We start from the raw sequence: 25,921 nt of genomic DNA, 5'->3' as shown, positions 1-25,921 counted from the left end.
TACCTTGATTAAATACCCAGGTATGAGTCCCTACCTCAGTACGAGCGCTCATAGTTTTATAGGGGGTGATGGTATCTATGCATGTGATGTATGCCTGTGTATTGTGTTTTGAAAAAATATGTAATCTTACAAAACATAGTCTAAAAAAAGCTATATAAAGGTGATACTTCATGTGTTTTTTACATATATATGCTAAGCAGATTCTCCAATTTATTTTCGTTTTGAGTTGCTGGTATGTACTCATAGCTGCCGAATCTGCAACTCTAGATCGAGTAGGCAGATGTAGGTGGTATATTTGGGAATTTGCGAAATGAGATTATGATGGTGACAATGGAGATTCTAAAAATCTTACCTTATCTAAAATCTAAAGATATCATCTCTTACGAAAATGAAAGGAAGGCAGAATATGCCAATTTACAAATAGGAAGGCAGCCTCCCAATTGGCAGCACGCTGATTCGTTTCCATACAAGGATGATTGATGAGTTCACCGTCTTGGAATCATCGCCATTTTGGATTGAAAAGGTTAATCCTACAGAAGTGTTCCAAAGCACTCGCGATAAGATAGCTATTCATATTTCCATATATATCCATAGTCCCTATTATATTACAACTTCTAATAATTACTAAACAGAGACCTTTCTTCCCCTCAAATATACGACGAGACAGATATTTAAAAAAATGTACCAGTGTTCCCTAGCAAATGACCATATAACGGTTTAGAGCCCATTGGCAAAATTTGTTTTTTAAACATATATGGATGCCAACGTTCCAAATTGTAGGTTATTTTAGTTTTTCTTGGTGATATAGTGTATGTCTAGATGCATAATAATATATATGAACTTAAAAAAGCTAAAATAACCTAAAATTTAGAACGGAGCGAGTATTATCAAAGGATCTAGTGAGGCAAAAGGGGAAAGTCAAAGTAACTCTAGGTTGCTATAGCGGCAACTATCCTATACACAAGAATTTCATAAATGGAGCATTCGTGGCTTCTTCATGTTTGGGATTGAAACAACTATATCTCCATATATAGGTAGCTGTTCTAAAACATTTATTGATAATATCAAAAGGCACTGTGCGTGCCAAGTTTTGTCCCCCACAATTGTACACAATTGAACTTTTAAATATCATAAATAATATGTATAATTTTTTTTTGAAAATCATAATTTTTTTAGTAGAGATTCCTAATGCTTGTTAATAGTAAATTTGAATTAATATATAGTCTCAAAATGAAAGCAATTGACAAAAAGATAAAGAACTTGCGTGATGAGAGAGAGAGAGAGAGAGAGAGAGAGAGTTGTGTGAAATTAGGTGTTGCTCACTTTCCTGTCTACAGTGAAAGGTACATTATTATATCAAATACCCCAAATAAAGGATGAAAATTCTGTGGAGCATAAAAATGTTAAAATACTAAGGTTTGTGCAAAAGTTTACCTCAGAAATGGAACTGAGTATGATTCAAACGTCCACGCGGGATATTTCAATGTACTTGTGAAAAACAGATTTTTTTCGTGAACAAATAGATGTCTTCCCCAAAGATTTTTATTCTCCAAATTCTTCTTTTATACCCAAAACTAATTTATATGGTGAAAAGAAAAGGAAATAAACGCTATTGTTTACAGATACCCCCCTGCTCTCTGTTGAATTCTAGAAATAACACCCGTACCTTCCTCTTCTTCTTCCCCGTAGCGTCGCCTATAAATACCCTCGTTCCCTTCCCATTTCACTTTCCCATTGTTACTCAATTTTTTTTTTCTTTTCCCCATTTATTTCCTCCTCTTCCGCTCCCTTTCTCCACCAAATAAACCCCCAGAAAAGCAGGAGAGGCGAGCCCCCGGAGGAGGAAGGCTAGGGTTAGGGTTCATCGCTCCACCGTCGCCTGGGCAAGTGGCGAGATGGCCGCCCCTGCCCCCGCTGGCGCTGCCGCCTCGCCGCCGCCGCCGCCGCAGCTGCCGTCGCCGTTCGCGGAGTTCGTCAAGAGCCCCTCCGGCCTCGAGAAGGTTGTGCTACGCGGCGCTCGCAACTGCTGTGCCGAGGTACCCGATTCGGCCTTCCCACCCTCCCCCAAGACCTCTCGACGTTTGCCTGGTCCTGTGTATGCATGTAGTGTGTAGGGCCGCCATGCGCGCGGGTTGCGATTCGGTTGGATTTGGGTGCCGTCTGCGCAGATCCGGTGGGAATTGTGTTGATCCGCGCGGGGGTTTGGACGGAATTGATGAGGTTTTTGGTGTTCCGTTGTGCAATTTCGCTGCCTGTGCCCTGTTCTGGTTGGATCAATACTGGCGCATTGCATGATCCCCGTATTGAGGACTTGGGATCGAGGGAGTTCATGTTTTCTCGTAGGTTTTTAACCGTCTTATGTTGTGGTTAGGAAGCTCAGTATTGCGCGGGGAGGGTTTGTTGTGATGGCTAGTGACGCTATGCGTGATCAGAGTGCATAGAGCTTTCTTATTCATGCTGGAAGACATTTCCTTCAGATGAATTTGGATGTATCTTCGTTATTGTACATTAATTGACAGCATTTTTGTTCCTTATGTTGTTGGTTTGCTATAAACTAGCTCTCCAGACAAAGTAATGCCAAGTAGTAGATGGTTTGATTTGCATCAGTATCGCTATAACAAGTGAAGGTTCCAATTTTGTGTAGCTGTTTTGAGTTTTTTTTTTTCTGGATAGGAGCTGTTTCGAGTTTTGGTACAGGGGTGAGCAAATTTATTAATTGGGTTGCAATATCTTATTAGACATAATCCTTACTGTTGCTTGGTTATTCACTGATGCTTATATGACACTTCCCACACACACATGCCATGATGTGTCAGCTTTACCAAATTGTTCATCTAGGAAGTAGTCGCATGTTTTCATTTGTCACAAACCTATTGTTTCTGAATCTTCTATGTTTTAGATGGAACAAAATCTATAATCTGAATTTGCTCATCCATGTTGTACTTACTTTAGGGGCAAAAGTATTCATGTATCTTATTGTTGTTTGTCAATGAAAGTATCTATCTGAATTGTCTAATCAAGATGTACGATTCATTTCAACAGATTGTAGAAAGATAAAATGCATCAGCGCATAAGATAGTCATTGTGTACAGCATGTAATTAGTTTTACACTACCATTTGCATAACATCTGTATCCAGTTTCTTTATTGCTATAAGTTGTTATCAATTTGATCATATTAGAGATGATAAAATTACACTACCATTTGCATAACTTCTGTATCCAGTTTCTTTATTGCTATAAGTTGTTATCAATTGGACCATATTAGAGATGATAAAATCTCATACTGTTCATTCTTAGGTCTATCTTTATGGAGGTCAAGTAACATCATGGAAGAATGACAATGGGGAAGAGTTGCTTTTTCTCAGCAGCAAGGTACATGATCCTTTTCATTGTTGCAGATGACATTATCAGCTACTCTTTCATGGAAAAAAATGTGTCAGTGTTTATGTCATGTATAAACATCCTTTATCTGTTTTAGAAGTCATCCTTTTCCTATTATTTCTCACCCAATCGTCTCCAATTGTTTTTTTTTCTGTTCTTGTTACAATGTGTTCCTCCCACTTTCTTTAATGGTGGAAAGTTGAGTTCATGCCTTTTTGATCTGCTTAACTTTTTGGTACTTAGCTTTAGTTGTATTCCTGTATTACTACCGTATCTGATGTATATTCATGCATACATGTCATCCTAAATTCCTCTTAAGCTTTGAAATAAATAAGAAATTTAACTTTTGCAGGCTATTTTCAAACCTCCAAAAGCTATTCGTGGTGGTATACCCATCTGCTTTCCCCAAGTATGGTAACCTTCATTTGTAATGGCTTTATTCATTTTCAGAAGTTGCCTGGCTCTCACCAAAGTGCACCCTATAATGCAGTTTGGAACTCATGGAAATCTTGAGCAACATGGGTTCGCAAGGAATCGGTTTTGGAGCATTGACAACGATCCACCTCCTTTACCAGTAAACCCTGCTATTAAAGCTTTTGTTGATCTGATTCTGAGGCCTTCTGAAGAAGATTTAAAGATCTGGCCTCACAGGTTTGTTTTACATCACAGGGTGATCACTTGTTTTTGTACCTTAATGTGATATAGTTCACATCTGATTGCATATTTCGTGTTTACAGTTTTGAGTTTCGCTTGAGAGTTGCTCTTGGACCTTCTGGCGATTTGAGTCTTACATCTCGAATCAGGAATACCAACACTGATGGGAGACCCTTCTCTTATACATTTGCATATCACACATACTTCTCTGTCTCTGACATAAGGTATATGCTTGATGTTTCCCTGTTTTCTTTTGTATATTTGGTTTCGTTTATGAACTGTTTCATTCAATGCTTTAGCATCGGTTAAGTTAAATATGGTAATTTGTAATTTTATGATTTTGTGCACTAGTCAATTATTATCTGCTTGGTCTGTGTGACCTTTTTTATCTGTCTTGCATGGAAGCCTGCTAGATGCCAATGTAACTTTTGTGTGTTTCCATACTTGATATGGCTGGTTTTCATAATTGAATGCTAGTCCCTGTATAGTAGCAACAAACTGAATGTCAGGTCGCAATGGTACTAATGTAATTCGCGTTGAGAAACTAGGTTCTGCTTCTTGGACGTGTATATTTATTTTTGGTGTTCAGAATCTTGTTGTGGATGTTTCTATCTGAGACTGCATGCAGTGGCTGTTTTATTTCTTACTTGTGCTTACTATTTTATTAGTGAGGTGCGTGTTGAAGGGCTGGAAACAATGGACTACCTTGACAACTTGAAGGCAAAGGAGCGTTTCACAGAGCAAGGCGATGCCATTGTTTTTGAATCGGAAGTATGTATATTTGCTCATGTTAAACACCTATAATTTCACCTAGTATTTAACCAATGTGACCTTTTCATTTGAAGGTTGATAAAGTTTACCTTGCTGCCCCCTCAAAAATTGCAATCATCGATCATGAGAAGAAAAAAACATTTGTTGTGACAAAAGAAGGGCTTCCAGATGCTGGTAAGCTTGACCTGATGGCAATTTTTTTCCCTATCAAAGTGATTCAACATTGTTGCTGCAAGGTGCATCATTCTCTTTTTTACTGTGCTGTCTTCTATAGTTGTTTGGAACCCTTGGGACAAGAAGGCTAAAGCTATGCAAGATTTTGGGGATGGAGAATACAAGAACATGTTGTGTGTGGAGCCTGCAGCTGTTGAGAAGCCTATTACTCTGAAGCCTGGTGAAGAGTGGAAAGGAAGGCTTGCCCTCTCAGCTGTCCCTTCCAGTTACTGTAGTGGACAATTGGATCCATTGAAGGTGCTACATGGCTGAGAATCCTCATTTTCTGCGACTTGTACAGGTGATGTTATACTCCTGCTGTGTAACAATTCGAATGCACTGCATTATGGATGCCAGCATCACCTGCTAGCAGGGGTTTTCATTTTGTTGAAATTCCTGGAAATTCGAATATTATAGCCATGATTGAAAATCTGTTTGTGGTCCAAAGACTGGTTTTATTTGATTTATTTTAGGATTATTAGTCTAATTTGGCTGCTTGGAGATAAATAAAAAGTTCCTGCAAACGCGTAAAGCTCCCAGTTCATATACTCACGGCACACGTTTGAGTTTTGTCCCTTGGCCATTCTTTTTCCATTTTCTTTGGATAGCAGGTGGGTCCCATGGTTTACAAAACAAAGAAAAATTTATGTTTCTGGTTGGGCATCTCAAAATTCACTCCGCAAAATGCATCATTCACTACACTACCAGTAGGCTAGGAGCACTTGTATCAAAGGAATTCCTTACGTCGAACTTTTTATTTTTCTGAATTTTCATGTTTGATCCAAATCTTGGATGAAATTTCTGGAATCCATGAAATTTGGTAATTCTAGAGGCAAAACAAAAAAAATTAAAAATGAAATTTCAGTCCCTGACTTCTAGATTTATTCTGTTGTTTAGGCTTAGATGTTATGAGATGAGCACCTAAATTGAAATTTGAGTTGAAATGTATCATGGCTCTTCCGCGGCATTTTTAAGTCACGCATAGAGATTGCCACTTAATTCTGCCAGAGGTCAAATCAACTATTGTTTGCACACAAAAGCAAAGTTGCAGATAAGTTGTCACTCTTTATTGAAAACTCTGATACCATAAGTTTCTTGTTAGAAATGGAAATCTTGATTGGTTTGTGAGTAATAAGTTCAATGATGCATTCCTTTTTTTTGTTTAGTATGTGCTGCTTGCCTACCTACCCAGGCAAAAGCAACAAATATTTCCCTTTGTCTCCTTCAGCTTGGGATAACCAGGAAACTAAAATCAAGGGTAAAGAGTTAGTTTTGTAATGTTCAAATATGGCCAACAAGAATTGTTAAGACTTCCTGTATGGCAAGCGCACATACCACCAATGAACTGCAAATACTGTCAACTGTGTTACGATGGACTCTAAATAACTTGTGTTAGCCCAACCATTTCATAAAATGATCCCCTATGTTTTGGAAGCCATGATACTATATTGATCAATCAAGAGTCAAATACTTCTTAGTGCTGCATAGTGTTTTATGATATTAATCATGTGGTTGGTTTGCATCATGCAGGAGAACTTCATTGCCCTTCTTATTTGATGCTGGGCTGGCGTCAACGCCGCTTCGTCCTTTCGCCATTTTCATCCCCCCATATTTCTGTCCTTTTTGTATCTAGAATTTGAGTGGTAGGTTACTTCCGAATAACAGACTGTGCCAGCTGCTTTGTGCTTAGAATGGGATCACCTCGTCGGTGAATGGTATCTGTGGACACAAATACTGGCATCAGTGTCGTAGTTTCATAAATCATTGCTGTGCTGCGTAAATTCCTTACAGTTATGTTTGCTGCCTACCTTAACAACAGTTGATCGTGTTTGGGTCTTTGGGATATCTGGGATGGTCAACCTGCCTGTGGAGGATGGCATGAAGTACAATTTCATTTCCGTCTATTCGCATCTCTGTCAGATTATGATGGTGGATGGATTGGGTTGGTTGTGCGTTGAGGGCGCAGGAACGGTCAAGTTCTGTTTGGTTCTAGAAAGAACATATGATAATTTCTTTCCTTCTGCGTAATAGGGTACCCAGTGGCCAAAGTGGCTATTTTCTTTTTTATGGGGGACGTAAAAGCGATTTTGAGTTTTTGGGACTCTGAAAGGACCTGCGGCTGCAGTGGAAAACCAGTCGGTGGCTGGGAATCACCTTCCCGAAGGCGCAGCTGCCGCCCCCACATATTTCGCAGTGTACACGAAGATGGCAGGTAGCTTTCCAAAAGATCCAGCGCTCGTCTTGCTCTCCGGTGATGATGTTTAGCGCTCTCACGAGTCTCGCCCTCGTGTTTCTCAGGTAGGCACTGCTGTTCCGCGCGTGTTTCTCATGCCGGAGCTTGTCTTGTCTTCCAACTTTGATCTTTGGAATGCATGCAACATAGCTGTAATACTCTGATCTCCCCATTCTTTGTAATAGTTTGGTTTATTTTTGTTTTTATTAGGAGGCAATTCTAATAAATGAGAGAAACAATTATTTTCTAAATAATTATCAATGAACCGAAGGTTATATACAAGTTTGCTGCATTCATATGATACTGCATTTAATTTGATATTGCTTATAGAATATTAGGCTTGAGCTCAAATTTGTTTTTTAGAAGCACAAATTCTATCTAGAATATAATTTGTTTGATGTTTTCTAATTATTAGAAAAATCATTCCTTTTCTTCCTTTTTCGCTCGCATTGGGCGTTTCCATTTAGAAATAGAAACTTCAATAGAAACTTCTCTTGACCCACCGATGCGTTGATGAGTTGGGCCCATTTCAACTTGTTCCTAAATAGAAACTTCAATCAGAACTTCTCCTGAGCTAATGATGCGTAGATAATCTGGGCCCATTTTAACTTGTTTTCTGAGTCTACCCTAGGTTCCCCCTCTGCCTCTGCCTCTCTTTCTCTCTCTTTTGAGTAAAAAGGTTGGATTTTATTAATTAAGTACTTTTACATGCATCGAGCCCTTGACAGGACAACCCTAAAGAAAAAGAAAACTTACAAATAAGCCCTTTGTAGGATCACCTAGTGACCATCGCCGTTGCCGACCATCGTATATTTTCAGCAATGGTGTTGTACTTTATTTACTTTCCACGTGCTATTTCAATACCGTGATATTTATATATATATATATATATATATATATTCTGCATGCGATTTGTATCCATATTGTGATTTTGAGATGTTATACTACCTATATTTTGTACTGCCCGTGTATTGTCAAAGCTGGTGTTGCGACGCAGTCATATTGTACCGAGCACTGTTTAGTAACAGGAATGTCTGAGTTCTTGCTCTTGTTCCGAATAAAGTGCTTGGTGATGGATCCGTAGGAGCAATCGTGGCACTGGTAAGTCAAGAGATGCGATTCCCGGAGGGCCAGGAGCTCTACTATTCTAGAACATGCATGGATGTGCATGGGGTTCTAGTAGAGACTGTGATATCAGCCGGGGGGAGATGCGCTCCATTAGACAGCCTCCTGAGGCAGACATCATTGTCATGGATACGGCTTTATCGTTTTTGAAGACATCTTTCTAACGTACTCCCATGGGTTTCGAAAAGAGAGAGGAAGTAGACGACACGTTTTAAATCTTAATGCAGGCATGGCATATTTCGTTGGATAGTTTTTTTCGCCACATCGCGTATAAAGGAAATTGAACCCAACTCTTCCACGAACCCCCACGAATGGTCCTCCCTTAACTCAATGAACTTTGAGAATTCCTTTGCCTAATTTTTTTTCTTTTCAGTTCTCGTAAATCCTTGACTAGCAGAAAATCAATAAATGGCCGGTCATATGTGGCACCAGTCAACTATTATTATTTATAAAATATTGTTATGTTGCCCATATCTTGTCATAAAGTTGGCGCTACGACAGCAATTGTATTGTACTGGTTACAGTTCAAGAATGGGACTGGCAGAGTTCTTCAATGGGGATGGCTCTTGTTTTGAAAAGAGTGCTTGGTGATGGATCTGTAGGAGTGACCATAAATTAGAAAGTCAAGAGATGCGATTAGGAGGGAGAAAGAGCTCTGCTCCTATAGAACATGCATGGACACGTGGTTCTAGCAGCGATCGTGATGTCGGAGTAACCCCTCTGTAGAGTATAAAAGAGTTAAGTTTCACCCCTGTGACTCCCGAGTTGGGAAGCTCGCGGTCATATGTGACATCAGCTGCTTAACTATTTTTTGTTCTTAAATGGAAAAAAGTCCAATTTTCTCCCCTTAACAATCCACTTTATCCACTTAGCCTCCCAAACAAAATTTAGGCTCACTTTACCCCCAACGATTTCAGTTAGTCCAATATACCCCCTAATTAGATTTCTTTTTTTCCTTCATGAACAAGTTGATTTTTAATTTCAAATTTTGTTAGTTGACTTATAATATGATGACTTACATTAGAAAAGTACTTTAGAAATTTTTCATGATTACTTTTTATACAGTTTTGCATATCTAAGACCAATTTCGTATTAAATGTCCGTAACCTATGAAATAATCATGAAAAATTCTTAGTATAATTTTTTAACGTAAGGCATCATGTTATTTATCTGCTCACAAAATTTGAACTTAAAATTCAACTCATACATGGAGAAATAGAAAATAAAAAACACATTAGGGGGTAGACTGTGCCAACTAAAATAGTATGGGGTAAATTTTGGTTAGGGGGTTAAGTGGACAAAGTGAATAGGTGATCGGAGTAAAATGAACTTTTTTCTTCTTGAGTTGGTATGACATGTGTTTAATACTTTTGGCTTCCGCTTATTTTTGTATTTAGTTAATATCATATACTTGTTTGCCGAGTATGAATCATACTCACGCTTATTTTAATTGTCCTTTTTGCAGTTTATGAATATGAAGTTCAGCTAGGCGGGAAGGGAAACGACTAGGCGTAGTTATAGATATAGTTTCAAAGTTTTTTTTAACTATGTAAAATCTCTCAAATAATTTAAGATGTACCAACATTATAAATCAATAAAGAGAAATGCTTTTTGATCCACTTCTCGCAAGTGTTTGAAACTAGCCTTGCAAAGTTATAAGTTAACTCTTATAACCGCGCGGCAGCCGTCTCATCTAGGCCTTAGTTGGGGGCGTGACAGTCTGGGTCGTTAGGTACAAAATCTGCTGATTGTAACAAGAATTAAAAAGGTCTATTAGAATAGACTACTAGACAACATAATTTGTCTGACATTTTCCACTAACTAGTGGAAGTGCAGTGCGGCACGCACGTATTTTTTTTAAAATAGTAAAAATATATTTATATTATAAAAGTCTAGTTAATAATAATTTTATGTTTATACCCAAAAAAATAATTTTATGTTTATAGAAAAATAATATATTTTAAAAAATATGTACATCAGACTACGGGTAGCTATTGAGGAAAGGTGGGCAATTCACTTATACTCCAATAATAACTTCACGATGATACAATATATGTCACACTATCAGCAAGTAGTATGTAATTTTATACATGGTGACATGCAAAAATAACATTACAACTGGTCTACATTCTGAACATCGATGGCTAAAGAATTTTCTTGAAAGCAAAGGTGTTTATTAAACCACAGGCATTGCACGTGAATGATCTACATTTTGAACAGTGTACCTTTGAAAAAGAAATTACTTAGAAGTACAATAACAAAAATATAAAGGAACAAAACTCCCTTCAATAATTGTTCATCTTATATCATCCTTAGAATTTTTAGACAATAGTTCAGGCTACCACCAGATAATCCACAGCAACAGCTCAAAATTCTTCTACCGTTGCTAAAACTACGACCACTTTGCTCTCCCCATCTCTTTGAAAACAAAGAAAGTCAGAAAAGATTGAAAAGGAATAAATGAAAAACAAAAGAAATTGGAAATCAAAGTTCGAAGCAACACAATGTGATCTTTTCATATGTCACATGCTCAGAATGAAAGAAATAATAATTCACCATCCAAATGGCTCACATAAGAACAGTTGCCTGATACATTTAAAGCGTAATATGAAGTTTATACTAAATGGAATTTCAGTGGCCAACCCAAAAAATTGGATACCAGCTTTGTACTTCTGGAGTGCAAGTTAAAAAATGTGAAGTTTTATGGAAGGCCTAGCGAACTGATGAGTGCAATGCCATAGTGGTTACCCTTCTGCAAGACCACTTGATATCAGTTTGTAAACAAAAACAATTCAAGTCATTATAGTTATGCTGAACCATAGATCAAGTTGGTTTCCTATCAACCACAAAGCAAGTATCAATGCGTTGATTTGATCATATTTTTCATCAATTGTGAAACAATAATCAAATGAGCATATGCAGGAGATAGAGCTTTATCAACAATGATTTCTCGCTCTGTTTTGTCGAGCACTCCTAGAAATATAAAAGCTTGCTATATGTTGCTAGAAGTACAAACAGAGCCTCAGTTTTCCAAATTCTTCATGCAAATAAATCTCTGAATATGTACATGCAGTAGTAATGCTATAGCAAAGAGCATTCCAATTCAATTGTTCCACCTCACCTTCAAAAATCATGAATTCAATTGTCAGTTTCATAAGTGTAATACATCCGAAATATTTTGCACACAACGTAATATGTCTGAAATATTAAAATTCACAGCAATGCCAAACCTGGAAGATGACAAAAGCTATGAAAATTAGATCATGGAGTGAGAAAAGGGATACTGCAACAATGAGAAAGTATGGAATTTATTTAACTGATTATATATATGCCACAATCAATTTTGATCCTTAGCTTCAAAACCTGTAGAAGATCTTGTAAGCTACTTTGCGGATTTTCAATCTGAGGCAGCTACATCCTTAACTCCTTATTTCTGAAAAGAAATCAACTTTCTTTTTTTGACGTAAATACAGTGAGGGAGGCCCCCGTTGTGTAGAATTTTATTGAAACCAAAAGAACTAAAAAGGAAACTGTACAAACTGCCAAAGCAGTGAGAGAGCAGAGAGAGAGGAGAGGGCTATACACAACCAAAAAAAGCAAAAGATCAAAGCTAGAGGAAAGAGCTGATAATCTACAGGAGGTCTATCCAACTAAGGAAAGCCGCTCTTCTATCTTCATTGAGTCTATGAGCTTGTAGTAGACTTTCATCAATGAAATGTTGTTTGCAATATTGCAAGCTAGGCTGATTTCTTTCAAAGATGAGATTGTTCATTTGCTTCCAAATTTTCCATGCCCTAATTATGAACGTTTCCATATAAAAGGACTTTGGGAAGTTCATTTTGGCTGAAATCAACATGTCAAAGAAATTAAGGTGCGTGTTCCAGTGAATGCTAAGAAGTTGCCAGCAATGTTTACTAAAGGTGTAACCAAAGAAAAGGTGAAAGGCAGTTTCTTCTGTATTTGCCTGACATAAAACACAATTGTAGTTATTTCCTTCAATCCTATGATTCTTCCTTTTCAAGATGTTTCTTGTGTTCAATCTGTCTATGAAAAGAAGCTAGCAGAAAACCCTTAACTTGTTGGAACACCTTGACTTCCAGATCCATAGGAAAGGTTCAGGGGGGTGGATGTTTTGAAAAGGGAATTTGTAAAACTTGGCTAAAGAATATTTCCCCAGATGTATGACCGTTTGTCTCTTGTTCCTTCCTGAATTTGTAGTTCTTGAGTTATGCCTTGGAGCTCTATTTATTCCTGATATGCTTCCATAGAAAGGGGGAGGAAGAATTGCTTCCATAGAAAGGGGGAGGAAGAATTGTTGTTCGATTTCATTATTGAGGAGGAATCAACTTTCTGAACTGCAATCATTTCTGATCCACCATAAACTTCAAAAACCTCTTCCAAATTACCACCAAGCTCATATGGAACAACTTGCATTGTGAACCTGCTTTGAGTCCTACTAGCTCACGACCAATCCATCTGTTTATTTTGTTTGCACAACAATCAATGTATGGTGATGTATACTTCCGAAAAGACACAATTTATGTGACATGAAAATTCCAGAATAAAAGAAAAACACACCAGGGACAGGGCGTTACTCTACGTTAAACAGCCACAATTATATTCAGTCATGACCTTAATAAGAGAGCAGGAAATGGCAACTGCCACAGCTAGTGTAATAAAAAGGCATACATCAGATTATAGCAAATGATGCCAGTAAATCTTTTGTTTTAGAAAACCGTAATAACATCCACATTAGAGCAATTTGAACTACCAGTACCAATTATAAAGATTCTACCTAAGTGGCTCAACAAAATGATGTATTCAGGTGGACATCTATGAGCAACTGTGAAGACAAATTAATTAATAAAAAAATTAAGAGTTTTGAACACAAAAGTACATGTGCTTCTCCATCAGGTGAAGCTTGCATTCCCACCACGATCACTGGCGTCTTCAACTGCAGCATACAAATTAAACAAGACAAATCAAAATGATGCTTCAATCATGTGGCCCATAAATATATGAACGTTTTGTGGCCAAAAATCCCAGTATGATCTGTTTCGAGCAAAATTCCATAATCAGTTCAATACGAATGTTCACGAGTCCATTTGCAGTCACACAATTTCCATTAAACCCAAGCGCCATATCAATTCTATGGAAACTTCGAAACTACAGTTAAGAAAAAAATGATAGTACATAAAGGACAAAAACCCTGCTTGTTGACTCAAAACTTCTCAGGTCACATAACCTACTCACAGTTCCCTAGGCTCTCTAATCTATACAAAAAACCCATTCATATACATAGAATAAGTCATGAACACCACCCTTAACTTTAGCATCAGGAATAACCAGATGTCATCCTTGGAACTGGTAGATAAGCAAGAAAATATTATAGTTGGGTGATTGTAGATGTCCCTCGCAAGGTCATTCTACAGACTACTTTAGTTGGGAACAATCAACATCACTCAACTCCGCTTCCTATCCTATAAGTGTTCAGTCTTGAATGGTCCACTTACTTCAGCGTTCCAAATGACCATGAGACTGCTTTCTGTTTTCTCACGCTCATTTGCATTCCAACATCAGGTATAGTATAGCATCAATATAGTATATTAACAATTTGGTTTCATATGTCCTATGATTACAATAACATTGGAATCACACTACATCATTATAGCATAGACTATTTATGTTTCTGCTATCCCAATTCTCACATTAGAAATCACAAGCTCTATGTAACAAAATTGTCAACCCAAGAATAATCATACGACATTGACAAAGCTATAGCATCTGAACAATAAACCACTAAGAATTTTCAAAGAGTTCACACTATGTAATCACCAGGACCCACTTTTTCCCATCAGGAAATTATACCAAATTGACCTAATTTAATGTATTTTTCTTTAATTTAATGTACTTTTCTTTCTTCTCAAGAAATATTTCGCATCATTAATCAGCTGGTGGAGCAATCTACTGCAAAAAGGGTCAAAATTAACTTCAGTTATGCCCTTAGTCTTACTGGCTGCCAGGGTCATGTGTTTTATCTAGTTATTATTTTGGTATAACTTTCATTTCTTCTCATTAATGACCTAATGTTTTCTATTCTGGAACACCAACCACTCACATGCCTGCATGTAGAAGTCGGCATGGAAGTAAAGGGAAGCAAGTATTGATTGAACTTTTCTACACTTTCTGAATTTTTTGGCAGCAAGTACTGACTTATGAATTTTCATGTCAAGTAAAACATTCAAAAGAGTTATAAACTTTCTGAATTTTTTGCATAAAGTAACATGCATATTTCTTCTAAATTTACAGGTCATGTAAAACAACTTTTATTTATTTTTTACATCAAGTAACATGCAAAGACTTCTGAACTTTCAAAGAGTCAGGACTTCTGAAGGTGTACAGCTTGTGAATGCTTCTGAATTCAAGACCTGTCAACAACTGAAAGCAAAAGGCTGAAACTGACCCTAGTCCTGGAATTGAACCTATCGCTGAACTGAAACTAAAAAGTGAGCTAGAAATTATGAACCGAGTACAACAACTGGGAAATGAGCTAAACCAAAAACTGTACAGTTCTTTAGAATATAAAACCGAACAATGAACCCATCAATTTACTAATCTCAATTATTTGCAACCACATCTAAAGAAACAAAGAGTTGTTGATACAAAATTCAGTACTAAAACCGACAATACAAGTTCTTACCTAGATCTGCAGCTGCATTGCCTCCTACTCTTTCATGTCCCATATTTACAACCACATCCTGCCCATCTGCAACATCTAAAAAACAAAGAGGCATGCTCATGAATTTATATCCGAAAAGATGAAAACAAAGAGAAGTGCAGACGGCTCAAGAAATTCATTTACCCTGTTGGCCAACACAACATGACCAAGCAAAGGGATTAACATGCTAGGAAGAAATAGTAGCGTATCACCGAGGCAACATATGAGCTACCTTGCTAGTAGCTGACCGGAACACTAATTGATTCAATTAATCATTCATCAAAAGATCAGCCAAGGAATTTCTTAGAGAAAATAATAGGCAAACAAGGACTACCACACTGTTACGTGAAAATTACATACTTGAGACTTGCGGATAGATTAGCATCAATATTTTGGCAGTGTACAAAATCTATCCAAAATGTATTCCCTTCTATAAACGAGACACGCAAATGTATATCACTACAGTAAATAAACGAGGCTGGATAACTCGCAAGGATAAATGAGACAGGATAGCAATAACACGAAAAATTTCTTAATGGAAAGCAAAGAGTGTATACCTTAATGAGCATTCTATTTTCATGAAGCTTTATTTATTTGAAAAAGTAAAATCCAAAATAATTTTAGGGAAAGCACACGTGGGAAGAAATATGTTTGTAAATAAATATATTATCTGACCTGCAAAATAAATATATTATCTGAGAATGGAAAACAAAAGAATGGAAAAGTGTATTGGAAAACCACAACATTTGATTCATAGTTCTAGAGAGGAGCAGAGCAGTTAAATATTATTGGTCCTCTTTCCTGGTGAATTGGCCAGAAATGGGAGAATGGATATATATGATTCTCACCTGGTGAATCGACCACGAACACCAGGATGATGATGTGACATCTGAAATGTAAGGTAGCCTCAGTTTTCTCATGTTTTACCCTGTTGAACAAAAGAAAAAAAATGAAAAATAATGTTCTTATTTCCTAGCATGCCTTTCCACAATTTATATCAACATAAGTAAGCACAAACATTCAGTATTATTAGTGATGGGCCTCCAACCTCAGTGCACCCTCTTCACTATTTAGTTAATTGTGGCATTTTGTCAAACATCTTCAGGATGGAAGCAAATGAATCAACAGAAGCTCCCTGCACCTGATGGTATTTTGTCCAATACTGAAATCTGAGCTATCATTTCTAAACATTGGCACTGAACACTCAAATAAAATTATTTTTCATAGTCTTGTGGTAAAAATTACTCAAGTGTAGATGGGAAGATTCGAACAAAATGAATAGAGTTTTCATTGTCCTGGGTGCCGACATATAGAATTTCTTTGTGGCAACATTGCAAACAGATGATTTCCTAACATTAATGATCACTTGATGTGTTGCATTCAACATAAGTAGATACACAGATTGAGTTCAACTTACCAGTTGACATTCGGAAAACGAAACTCCACTGTCAGACCAATCATCAAAGAACTTTGCAAGCTTCTTGGGTTCATGCTTGACACGATGATCAGGATGGCGGCTATAACCACAGATGGACTGCAGAGAGGCAAAAATAATTATGAGTATGCATAACTATATTATTAAAAAATAGTAGAGACGGCACGTGTTTTCAAAACACCTCCTGAATAGGAATTTTACATATATAGAAAATCTAGTAAACCTAGTACTCTCCTCACTGTCACTGAATGTTGCAGGATCCATGCTTCCATTTTCAAGATCATGTTCTACCTTTGAGACCATGAAAACACTGAAATTCAATTACATAGAAGAGAAATTGTTCAATACAAGTTGAATTGAGCTTTTACAAAATGAAATTATTTATTCATGCAAACATGTAGAATTGAATGTTGGTGTCGATATAAAAGAAAACTTTATCCAAAGAAAATGAAGCTCAAGCAGCATAGATGTACGTGTGGCGCACACACATCCTGTTCAAGGAAAGAGAAAATTAATAGTAGCACAATTGCATATGACGATTAGTTGCCATGAAACATAATTGTTGCCATGAAACATATGCATTACGTACTAACAAGTTTACTCCCTAGCTACTCTGTAGTGATCAATATCAAATATATTTCTGAATATATAGATGGTAAATAAAAATAAAGATCTAGGAGGGAAACAGGAAAAACATGGCAACTCGAGTGGTAGAAAATACAGTAAAGTTCATAATACAGTCATAAACCAGATACGACAGATGGTACAGAATGCATGTTAGAAACATCACCAGGCAACTTAATTGGCAACATAACATTGCCTTTTGTGTCCATTGACGGCCAATCTGGTGCCATAATTCTTGCAATTTCAGGAAATACCCTGCATTCAATAGAGTAAATTCAAAGAGTTATGATGGACCAGGTGCACAGCCTCGTGGTGGATGCTAATCCTGCAACTTGAGTAACTCTAAAATTAAGCAGTGTCCATGATCTCTGAAGCAATCTGCCAATCTTCTGATCTTAATCTCCATCTGCCGCTTGAGTAACTCATCCGCTGGTAACCTCTCCCATTCCTCAACTCTCAACTTCTGCGGGTCAGAGTTCCCTGGACCAGCGAATATGGAGTCTAATTCCCAGACCAATTTGTGCCACTTCAATGAAAAAGCAAAAGAATAAGCATGAATAGAAATTTCTAATAAGAAGTTCACCCAAATTATAAATATTTCAGGCTAAAATCAGGGAAATCACTCAGCTAATGAGGAACCCCGAACTCCCGGGCCGTAACAATCGCCGCATGCCATCCAGTGAATCGAACTCGCGCCGCTAGTCCCGCGCCACCGACTCCTCTCCTCCAGGGCCGAGCCGGCAAAAATCAAGACCCTGTGCCAAACTATAAAATGAGGCCTACCTCTCTAAAAAATAGGACTATAAATAAGATATATGATATATATCACAATAAGATTTATCAAAAACTATACTATTCGACTCTTGCTTTCATAATCTTTACTTGAAGTGCTTCATTCTTTTAGTGTTCCTTGAAATGAAATCTTCAATGATATGCTCATAATCAATCTTCTCCAGCACTTCACTCTCAAGTGCTATTGTGGCCAAATCATTAAGTCTTTATTGTGTTATTGTCAAACGCAAATATGACTTCAATAGTTTCAATTTAGAAAAGCTTCGCTCTGCCGATGCAACGGTCATAGGAATGGTCAACAGAACTCTATATGCAATACTTGCATTGGGAAAACAGTCATACCACTTTAGGAACTTTAGAATTTCAACAGGACCCATACTTTCTTTAGGAATGAAATCTTGAAGAAACTTCAACTCCACATACAAATCATTGGCATCAACATCAGATTTTCCGTCTTTTGTAAGGACAGCCCCAAGATTATCACAAGAAGATTTCAAACTTGTGTCATCCAATGACTGTAATGTTTCAGAGGTAAATAAGAAACCAAAATTTTTTTGGTAACTCTGGTATTGTTCAAATCTTGTTGTAAGTGAGGAAAATGCTTGATCAACAACATGTACAAAATAGTTGATTCTAAATAGGTCATCTGCAGACTATGTAGCAGCATTTGTGTCATCTAGGTTCTCATCAAAATGTCTCTTTCTTTTAATTTCTCTTCTTTTACGAAACGTTGTACCAATATCCATCTCAAGTGCAATTCCTTTGGCAATCTCTAATGTTTCTAAGAAACCAGTTTCCCTATAATCCTTGAAGAAAGAAATCAACCCTTCCACTTTCTCAATAGCAACATCAATAAGAATATCCTTTGCTTGCAAGTGTTTGCTTACTAAATTAACGGCATATAATACCTCATACCAAATGACTATTGCCACTATAAATTCATACTCTCCAAGTTCATTGTTTGCCAAGCCCTTAGCCTCACTGCTTGTTTTTGGATCATTATCAACATCAAATACCTAAAATTGAAAGGAAGAAAATATGTGTTATAGTTGGAGATAGCCAAAATAAGTACATCATTATCAAATATCAATACAACAATATTGGGTACGTGAAGTAGAGCCTCTCGAATTTTTGTGCACTGAAATCTAATAGCTTTAACACTTTCAACACGACTCTCCCAACGTGTAGCTGATACTAACTTGAGAGTCAATCTTGATATGTTATCTTTCAGAATCTGCCATTTCTTAGTAGAATTAGCAAAAGTTGTATAGATGCGCTGGATGATTCCAAAGAAGTCCTTAGCTTTACTACAAGTCTTAGCCATATCACAAAGTGTTAAATTAAGGCTATGGCAACCGCAAGCAGAATAGAAAGCATGAAGATTTACATCCAAAAGTTTCTTTTTTTTACCCCTTTATGTTTTCCTTTCATATTTGACCCATTGTCATAACCTTGTCCTCTCACATCATCTATATCAAGACCAAGGAGCTTTAGTTCATTCTCTAGCACATCAAAAAGTCCTTGCCCAGTTGTATCGTTGACATCCAAAAATCCTAGAAAAGATTCTTCTATGCGAACATCACTTGAAGATGAGTCAACATATCTTATAATTAAAGACATTTGTTCTTGGTGGCTTGCATCAGGAGTACAATCAAGTATGACAGAGAAGTACTTTGCAGTCTATATTTTCTTAATAATTTCAAACTTAATAGCAGAAGCAAGCAAGTGTATCAACTCATTTTGAATCTTAAAATTAAGATAATGAGCTTGAGTTTCCTCACTTGTAATACAACGAATATGTTCTTGAATAATTGGGTCAAATTCAGCCAACATCTCTACCAATCCCAAGAAATTCCCATTGCTATCTTCATAGAGTTTGCTATTAGTCCCACGAAAAGCTAGATTATGCTTGGCAAGAAATTTAACAATGCAAACAATTCTAAATAAAACTTTTCTCCAATGCTCCTTTTCTTTCTCGAGTTGTCGTTGAGCGGCTTTATCAATAGTTTGATCCTTTTGCAATCTACTACGCAACTCATACCAAGTTGTCATACTCGATACATGATCTGCACTTGTCTCATGCTCTGTAAGTCTATTAGCAAGATGTCTCCAATCATTAAACTGCTCATTTGGCAACTAACCTTTTCGATGGCCTTTTGTAAATAATTTACAACCAAAGCAAAAGACCCTATCGAGTTCCTTAGAATAGACAAGCCAATCCCTATCACAATGCTCTCCATTTGATAAAATTCTTGTATAGAATAGTGCAGAAAACCTTCTAAAATATCTATCCTTAGTATCTTTCTGAATTGATAAATCTCTTCTAGGACCCTTCTGTGCTAAAATATCAATTTGTTTATCATCAAGGGAATCCCAATATCTAGGATCAAATGTATCAAACTGAAAGGAATCATCAACATCCGCAATTGGTGAAGTGTTCAAGTTAACACCGGTACTAGTGGCCCTAATGTTATCAGCATTGTTATCCATTTCAATATTTGTGTTATTGATAAGAACTTTATCGACCCCAACAATATTTTCTAACTCTATCTGACCATCTCTAGGATCATTGTCATCATTATTATCAAGTGCAGTTCCCTATCCCTGACCAGGTGACTGATTATCGGTGGACACTTGTGACTCTTTTCTAACAAATTTATCCATAGCCCCCTTTTGAGATTGAGTTAAATTCTCTATTTTTTGTTTTTTCTTACGCTTTTGGTAACCAGATTCATACTTTCTAGACCGATTTGTAGAAGATATGACTAGAATCTTGGAACACTAGATAATCCAGAACCAGAATAAAGATAACTAAACACCTAGATGGATCAATATTATATTAGTCATCACCCATCAACATTGATTAAAAATTTAAAATATTGAAAATTAACTGGACTAGATTATTAGTATACCTGGAGACTCGATCGATCACAATTCACAAAGCAATTGGCTGACAAGCAAAGACGAGCGAAAAGCAATTGGCCGGTGAAAAACAATCTACGCCTGAGTGCCTGACGTGGGTCGCGGTGAGCCGACGCCCGACGGTGACCAACCTGGCGGTGACGCCTGGAGCCGATGCCCTAGCCTGAACCTGATGCCTGCCTGGAGTCCCGCCGTCCCAGCCGATTGATTTCACGTTGCCCGCCCTGGCCTGGAGTCCCGTGACCCGTCACCCGTGGAACTGGAATGTGGATCGGCGGATCAGCGGATTGATAGACTTGCCGTGTGCCCGTGCTATGGCCTGACGGACTAATGGACTATAGATCTGCAGTCTCCTGTGCCCTGCTCTGGTGGGGCCCCCGAATTTGGAGGCCATGTGCGATCACACAGGTCGCACCTACCTGGGCTCGACCCTGCTCTCCTCCCCCGCCGTGAGCTTCGATCTCGGCCAAAATCTTTGCGTCATCCTTCCCCGTTGCCCACTGCCTCGACTGCTCGAGCAGCAATGACTTGTTCGACCCTTTCTCAACCGCCGCCACTGCCAGAGAGAACAGGAGCAGGGTAGTGGCCAAGATGGCAGCGAGGAGTGCCGGTAGGCAACAGCAGCCAGGCTGCTTCACCCCCGCCATGGCCGCGAGGCTACCTCATCGCCGCCAAACTGTGAGCCTGGAACAAGCAGTCGCAGGAGAGGAGGGGGCGCAAACCTGAGCTCAGGGTCCTCCTCCACCGCCGCCTGAGCCTGGGCTCTCTCACCGTTGCTCGAGCTCAAGCGTCAAACGGGCAGCAACAGGAGAGGACGGGTGAAGGAGGAGGGAGGCCTGGAGCGCGCTGATGGCGGCGGAGGAGAGCGGGCGGAGTCGGCGAGGTGGGAGGCGCGTGAATTTATGCAGTGGAGGTGGCGGCATCCAAGTGAGGAAGGAAAGGAGGGGTGGATTGAGGGAAATGGGCGGCATGATTGGTGGGCGATACAGGCGCGAGTACGGCGGGCGGGTAGCTGCTGGCATGGGGAAAATATGGTGATGCAAGGAACACGATTTAGACAGGTTCGGGCCACTAGATCGCGTAATACCCTACGTCCTGTATGCTGGTTTGTATTGATCTTGGATGAACTAGAGTCGTTCTGTTTGAGGGGGGGGGTCCCTGCCGGCCCTTATATGCACGGGAGGGCAGGGTTACAAGTCTAAGTCCTAGTCGAGTACTACTACAGAGTTCTACTCGGTGTGGCCCGAGTAGTTTTCCATACACGTACTTAACTAGTCCGAGTTGGATACGCCTATCCCTTGTCCTGATCATACCCGAGTACGTCCCTTAGTGGGCCGTCCAAGGTCTACTCGTGGGCCTGAGATGCATGCCCGACAAGCCCCCGAGTACTTTGTAGTCATGCACCACAGTCTCGAGTACTGTCAGCACTATCCGAGTAGTTTTGTCGTAGAGGTTGGAGTGTCTGAAGTTCTCGAGTACTGTCGTGTGGCTGGAAGGTACTCTTCTTGTTCCTTTGAGTTGCTTCTGTCCCGAGAGTTTTTATATGGTAGTGCGATGTCAATCGCACTCCATTTGGAGTAGCTCCCGAGCCTTAGGTTGAGTCGAAGAGTCAGGCTTAGGGTCAATTCTGCTTTTTGACTATTTTACCCTCGAAAATCTGAAAAAGAAAATTCTGACCATCGGGTAAGGTACCCGCAGCCCCCGAGCACTTAGGCGATTTTTGTCATTGAAGTGGTCAACAACCCGTTGAAAAAAGAGTAGCCGTTGGGTGTTTAAGGCAATTAATCTACTTAAAATCCATCCGTTGCATAACTGACGCGTAGAATCCGGAGGTGGCGGAGATATAACTGGAGGGCCCCCTTTCGGTTAGGTTTATGCCCAACTGTAGCAGATCTGTTTCTCTTCTTCCCCCACTTTTCCATTCCTGTTTTCCTCCGTCATCATGATTGCCAAGTGCCACCGCCGCCATTGCTGCTCTTTGAGAGAGATCCGAGAGTGAGTGCATTTTGCTGAGGTTGAAATCGGCGGATGCGCACCAAGAAGATGGGCAAGAAACCCAAGAAGATCCAAGGCAAGGCTCCAGCGGCAGGCAAGGTGAAGTCCAAGAAGGGGAAGGAACTGGTGTTGCCGGCGCCCAAGGTGGGGCCGATGAACCAGACTGCGCCGCCACCGCCTGGAGCAACGTGGCAGCATTCGGTGATGAAGGAGGAGGCCGTGCAGGCGCTAGTCGACGCCAAGCTTCTGCAGACGAAGGAGGTACTCGAGTGGCGCCCTGCTTTTGCGAATGCGTGGCAGTTCGAGCAACACCCCAATGAGACGGTGATGCTTGCACACTTCGTAGAGAGAGGGTTGGCCGTGCCTACCTCCGACTTCTTCAGAGGTATCCTCGAGTACTATAAGCTTCAACTTGTTCACTTGAACCCCAATGGTGTACTGCATATGTCAATTTTCATACACCTCTGCGAAGTTTACTTGGGAGTTCCTCCGAGCCTTGAGCTATTTAGGAAGTTGTTTCGCTGTAAACCTCAGCCTAGTGCACTTAGGATGGAGATCTTTGGAGGCACCGGGTTCCAACTCAGGAACTCGGGTGCGTATATTGAGTACAATTTGACTGACTCCCATGGGGAGTGGAAGAAAAGGTGGTTCTATATTGGGAACCATGATCCTCGCTTGCCGGTGGTTACTGGTCACGTGCCGAAGCATGCAGAGAACTGGGTGAGCAAACCTGAAGACACCCTAGAGCTTGACCATTTGCTGCAGCAGATTACCGAGTTGAAAGCACTTGGTCTCACCGGGATTAACGTGGTGGCCAATTCTCTGAAGAGAAGAGTTCAGCCGCTTCAGAAACGGACTCACTCGGGGAGTGAGTACACAGGTTTTAAGGATCCATCACGTATGTCCGATGAGGATATATCTGAGGATGACGTGGAGGCACTGCTGGCCAAGTTCTTCAGGAACTACCAGGGAGTACCAGTAATCCCTGCAGCTCTTCGGTAGTATGATGCCTGGTATGAGCCAGAAGTGGTATGTTCTTGCACTTGACTTGTACTTTTGACCTTTGTGATACTTGTTTTAAATATCGACTTGTTTTTTTTGTAGTCCCGAGTTCTTGCTGGCTACTTGGCACAGTCAGAAGAAGAAGAAACTGTTGTTGAGGAGTCAGAGGACGAGCCCTCTCCTCCTGTGAAAAAACGCAGAGTAGTCCGCAAAATGTCTGCGGCTAAGTCTGCTTCAACTCCTGAGAAGTCTCATGGTGCCAAGGTATGTAGCCGTGTACTCAATTGTAGCTGATAGACTTGATCTTGCAATCTTGTGATTACTTTGTCGTGTTCAAAAGGTTGTCAATGCAACACTTGTTGATGATGAGGCTGCTTGTGGAGAAGTAGTCGTGATCGACCCGGGCGTCGGTATTGCGTCTGTTGAGAAGGTGCCAGAGGAGGTGCCACTAGCGGATGCTGAAGTAGCTCCCGAGCTGACTGCACAGGCTCCATCGGCTGCCGCTCTACCGGTTGCTGACCAGGCAATCCTAGGATTGCCTGCTGGAGTAGCGAAGAAAGTGTCGCCAGTAGTTGTTACTGGCTCTTTGTTGTCCAATGTAATTGCCAGTGGTAAACTTTCTTTCGCGACTAGCTGTATTAGTCTGAATTGTATTGTGGTCTTGACTCTGTGTTTCCCAGGTCTTGGCGAGAAGACGGCGCCAGTAGCTGCTCCTGTGGTGCCGAGTACTCGGCCACATGTTGCCAAGAAGAAACGTGTGCGGTTTCCACCACGCTCAACTCGGTGAGTTTGTTTATCCTTGGTGTATATCTTTAAGTTGTCTTGAAGTCATATAATGACTGTGCTTTGATGTAGGGATGCGGAGGAAACTATCCCTGTGGAGACAGGAATAGAGTCGTATCCCCCGACTACTTTATCTACTCCCTTGGAGGATTTTATTGCCGAGGAAATACCCAAAGTTGACGCTGGTCGCCTTGGAGCTACCATGTCTATGCTTCAAGAAGTGATTCGTTTGTTGGAGGTTCCCTCCGCTGCTTCGGGTTCTAGAAATGCTTCTTTCTCGACATCTACTGGCGGAGCTCTGACTGTAGTGGATGTAGAGAAATCCAAAGTATCAACTGCTCCAAGTATGTAACCGTAGTCTTGGTATTGTAGTCATAGCATTTAGGTGACTGATGACAATCTTGTTAGGTACTTCTTTGGGTGCAACTCCTCATCTTGCGAAGAGTACTCAAAGTCCAGTACCTAGCCTTCCGTCTGAGTCAGAGTTCCAGAGAGATGTCGATGTGTTTCGGAGCTTCCAGGTGTGTTTTGTTTGCTTTGTCGCATAGATTGAGTAATGTTAAGGCCTGTGACTGATCGCATTGTTTTGCACACTCGGGCCCGTCAGGAATGAAGCCATCAATTGGAGCAGGAGTGTGCCCGACTTATAGAAGCCTTGAGGGTTCATGAGGCTGGAGCAAAATCCTTTGCTGTGGAGCGATCATATCACGAAGTCTTGCAGCAGAAGTTGGAGAGCCGCTACAAGTCCTTGAATAAGAAGTATCAAGGTGAATACTTTGCATCTTTCGAGTATGTCCGACTGTAGTCAGTTGTTGTTTGAACTTGGCCGTGTATTCAGAGCTCAAGAGGCAAGAGGCTGCTGCAAGTAGCCAACTCCTTGACTGGAGAAACGCGCACGACCGAGTAGCGGATGAAGCTAAACGTCTTTGGGCTGTGCTGACAGAAGCACAAGCTGCTTGCGAGTATCAGCACGACAGGAAGATTCAGAATGGGGTGATGCTTGCTATGGCCTTGGTGGCATGCAGAGATCATGTCCAGACCATAGGAAGACTTCAGGGCGAACTCCAAGAGTTGTCTGTGGCAGCTCAAGATCTGGTGAACACCATTGCCCCCGTGGAAGAGGACGCAGGACCCCAATCGCTAGTTGAGCGATTGAAGGCTGCCCCGGGTAAAGTGGCAGGTCTCTGCAAGGATGTTTGCAAACAAGTCCTTGCTATGGTGAAGTCATACTACCCGAGGGCAGATTTGTCGGCGGCTGGTGACGGCGTGGCT

The 25,921-nt window shown here is 40.0% G+C and overlaps 2 protein-coding genes across 2 annotated transcripts; one reads left to right on the top strand and one right to left on the bottom strand.

The window, feature by feature from the left end:
- The first annotated feature begins 1,735 nt into the window (after positions 1-1,735).
- LOC101763158 (putative glucose-6-phosphate 1-epimerase) lies at positions 1,736-6,865 on the top strand. The gene is made up of 9 exons (XM_004972982.3): positions 1,736-2,036; positions 3,299-3,373; positions 3,735-3,791; positions 3,873-4,033; positions 4,120-4,260; positions 4,705-4,807; positions 4,882-4,981; positions 5,082-5,321; positions 6,551-6,865. Exons 1-8 carry the CDS (start codon positions 1,896-1,898, stop codon positions 5,291-5,293), a joined length of 990 nt encoding a protein of 329 aa, XP_004973039.1. The 5' UTR covers positions 1,736-1,895; the 3' UTR covers positions 5,294-5,321; positions 6,551-6,865.
- A 7,238-nt stretch (positions 6,866-14,103) lies between these two features.
- Positions 14,104-21,516, bottom strand: LOC101764242 (zinc finger MYM-type protein 1). Its single transcript, XM_012846789.1, is given in 13 exon segments — positions 14,104-14,162; positions 15,079-15,153; positions 15,945-16,024; positions 16,514-16,630; positions 16,755-16,822; positions 17,287-17,410; positions 17,593-17,681; positions 18,220-18,753; positions 18,817-18,963; positions 19,056-19,343; positions 19,346-20,054; positions 20,181-20,347; positions 21,289-21,516. Coding segments are annotated over 13 exon segments (2,685 nt in total).
- Between the last annotated feature and the right edge of the window lie 4,405 nt (positions 21,517-25,921).

Source organism: Setaria italica, chromosome VI (assembly GCF_000263155.2).
Source record: "Setaria italica strain Yugu1 chromosome VI, Setaria_italica_v2.0, whole genome shotgun sequence".
Lineage (NCBI taxonomy): Eukaryota > Viridiplantae > Streptophyta > Magnoliopsida > Poales > Poaceae > Setaria > Setaria italica.
The sequence above is the reverse complement of the archived record's forward strand: the minus strand, read 5'-3'. Positions and strand labels throughout refer to the sequence as shown.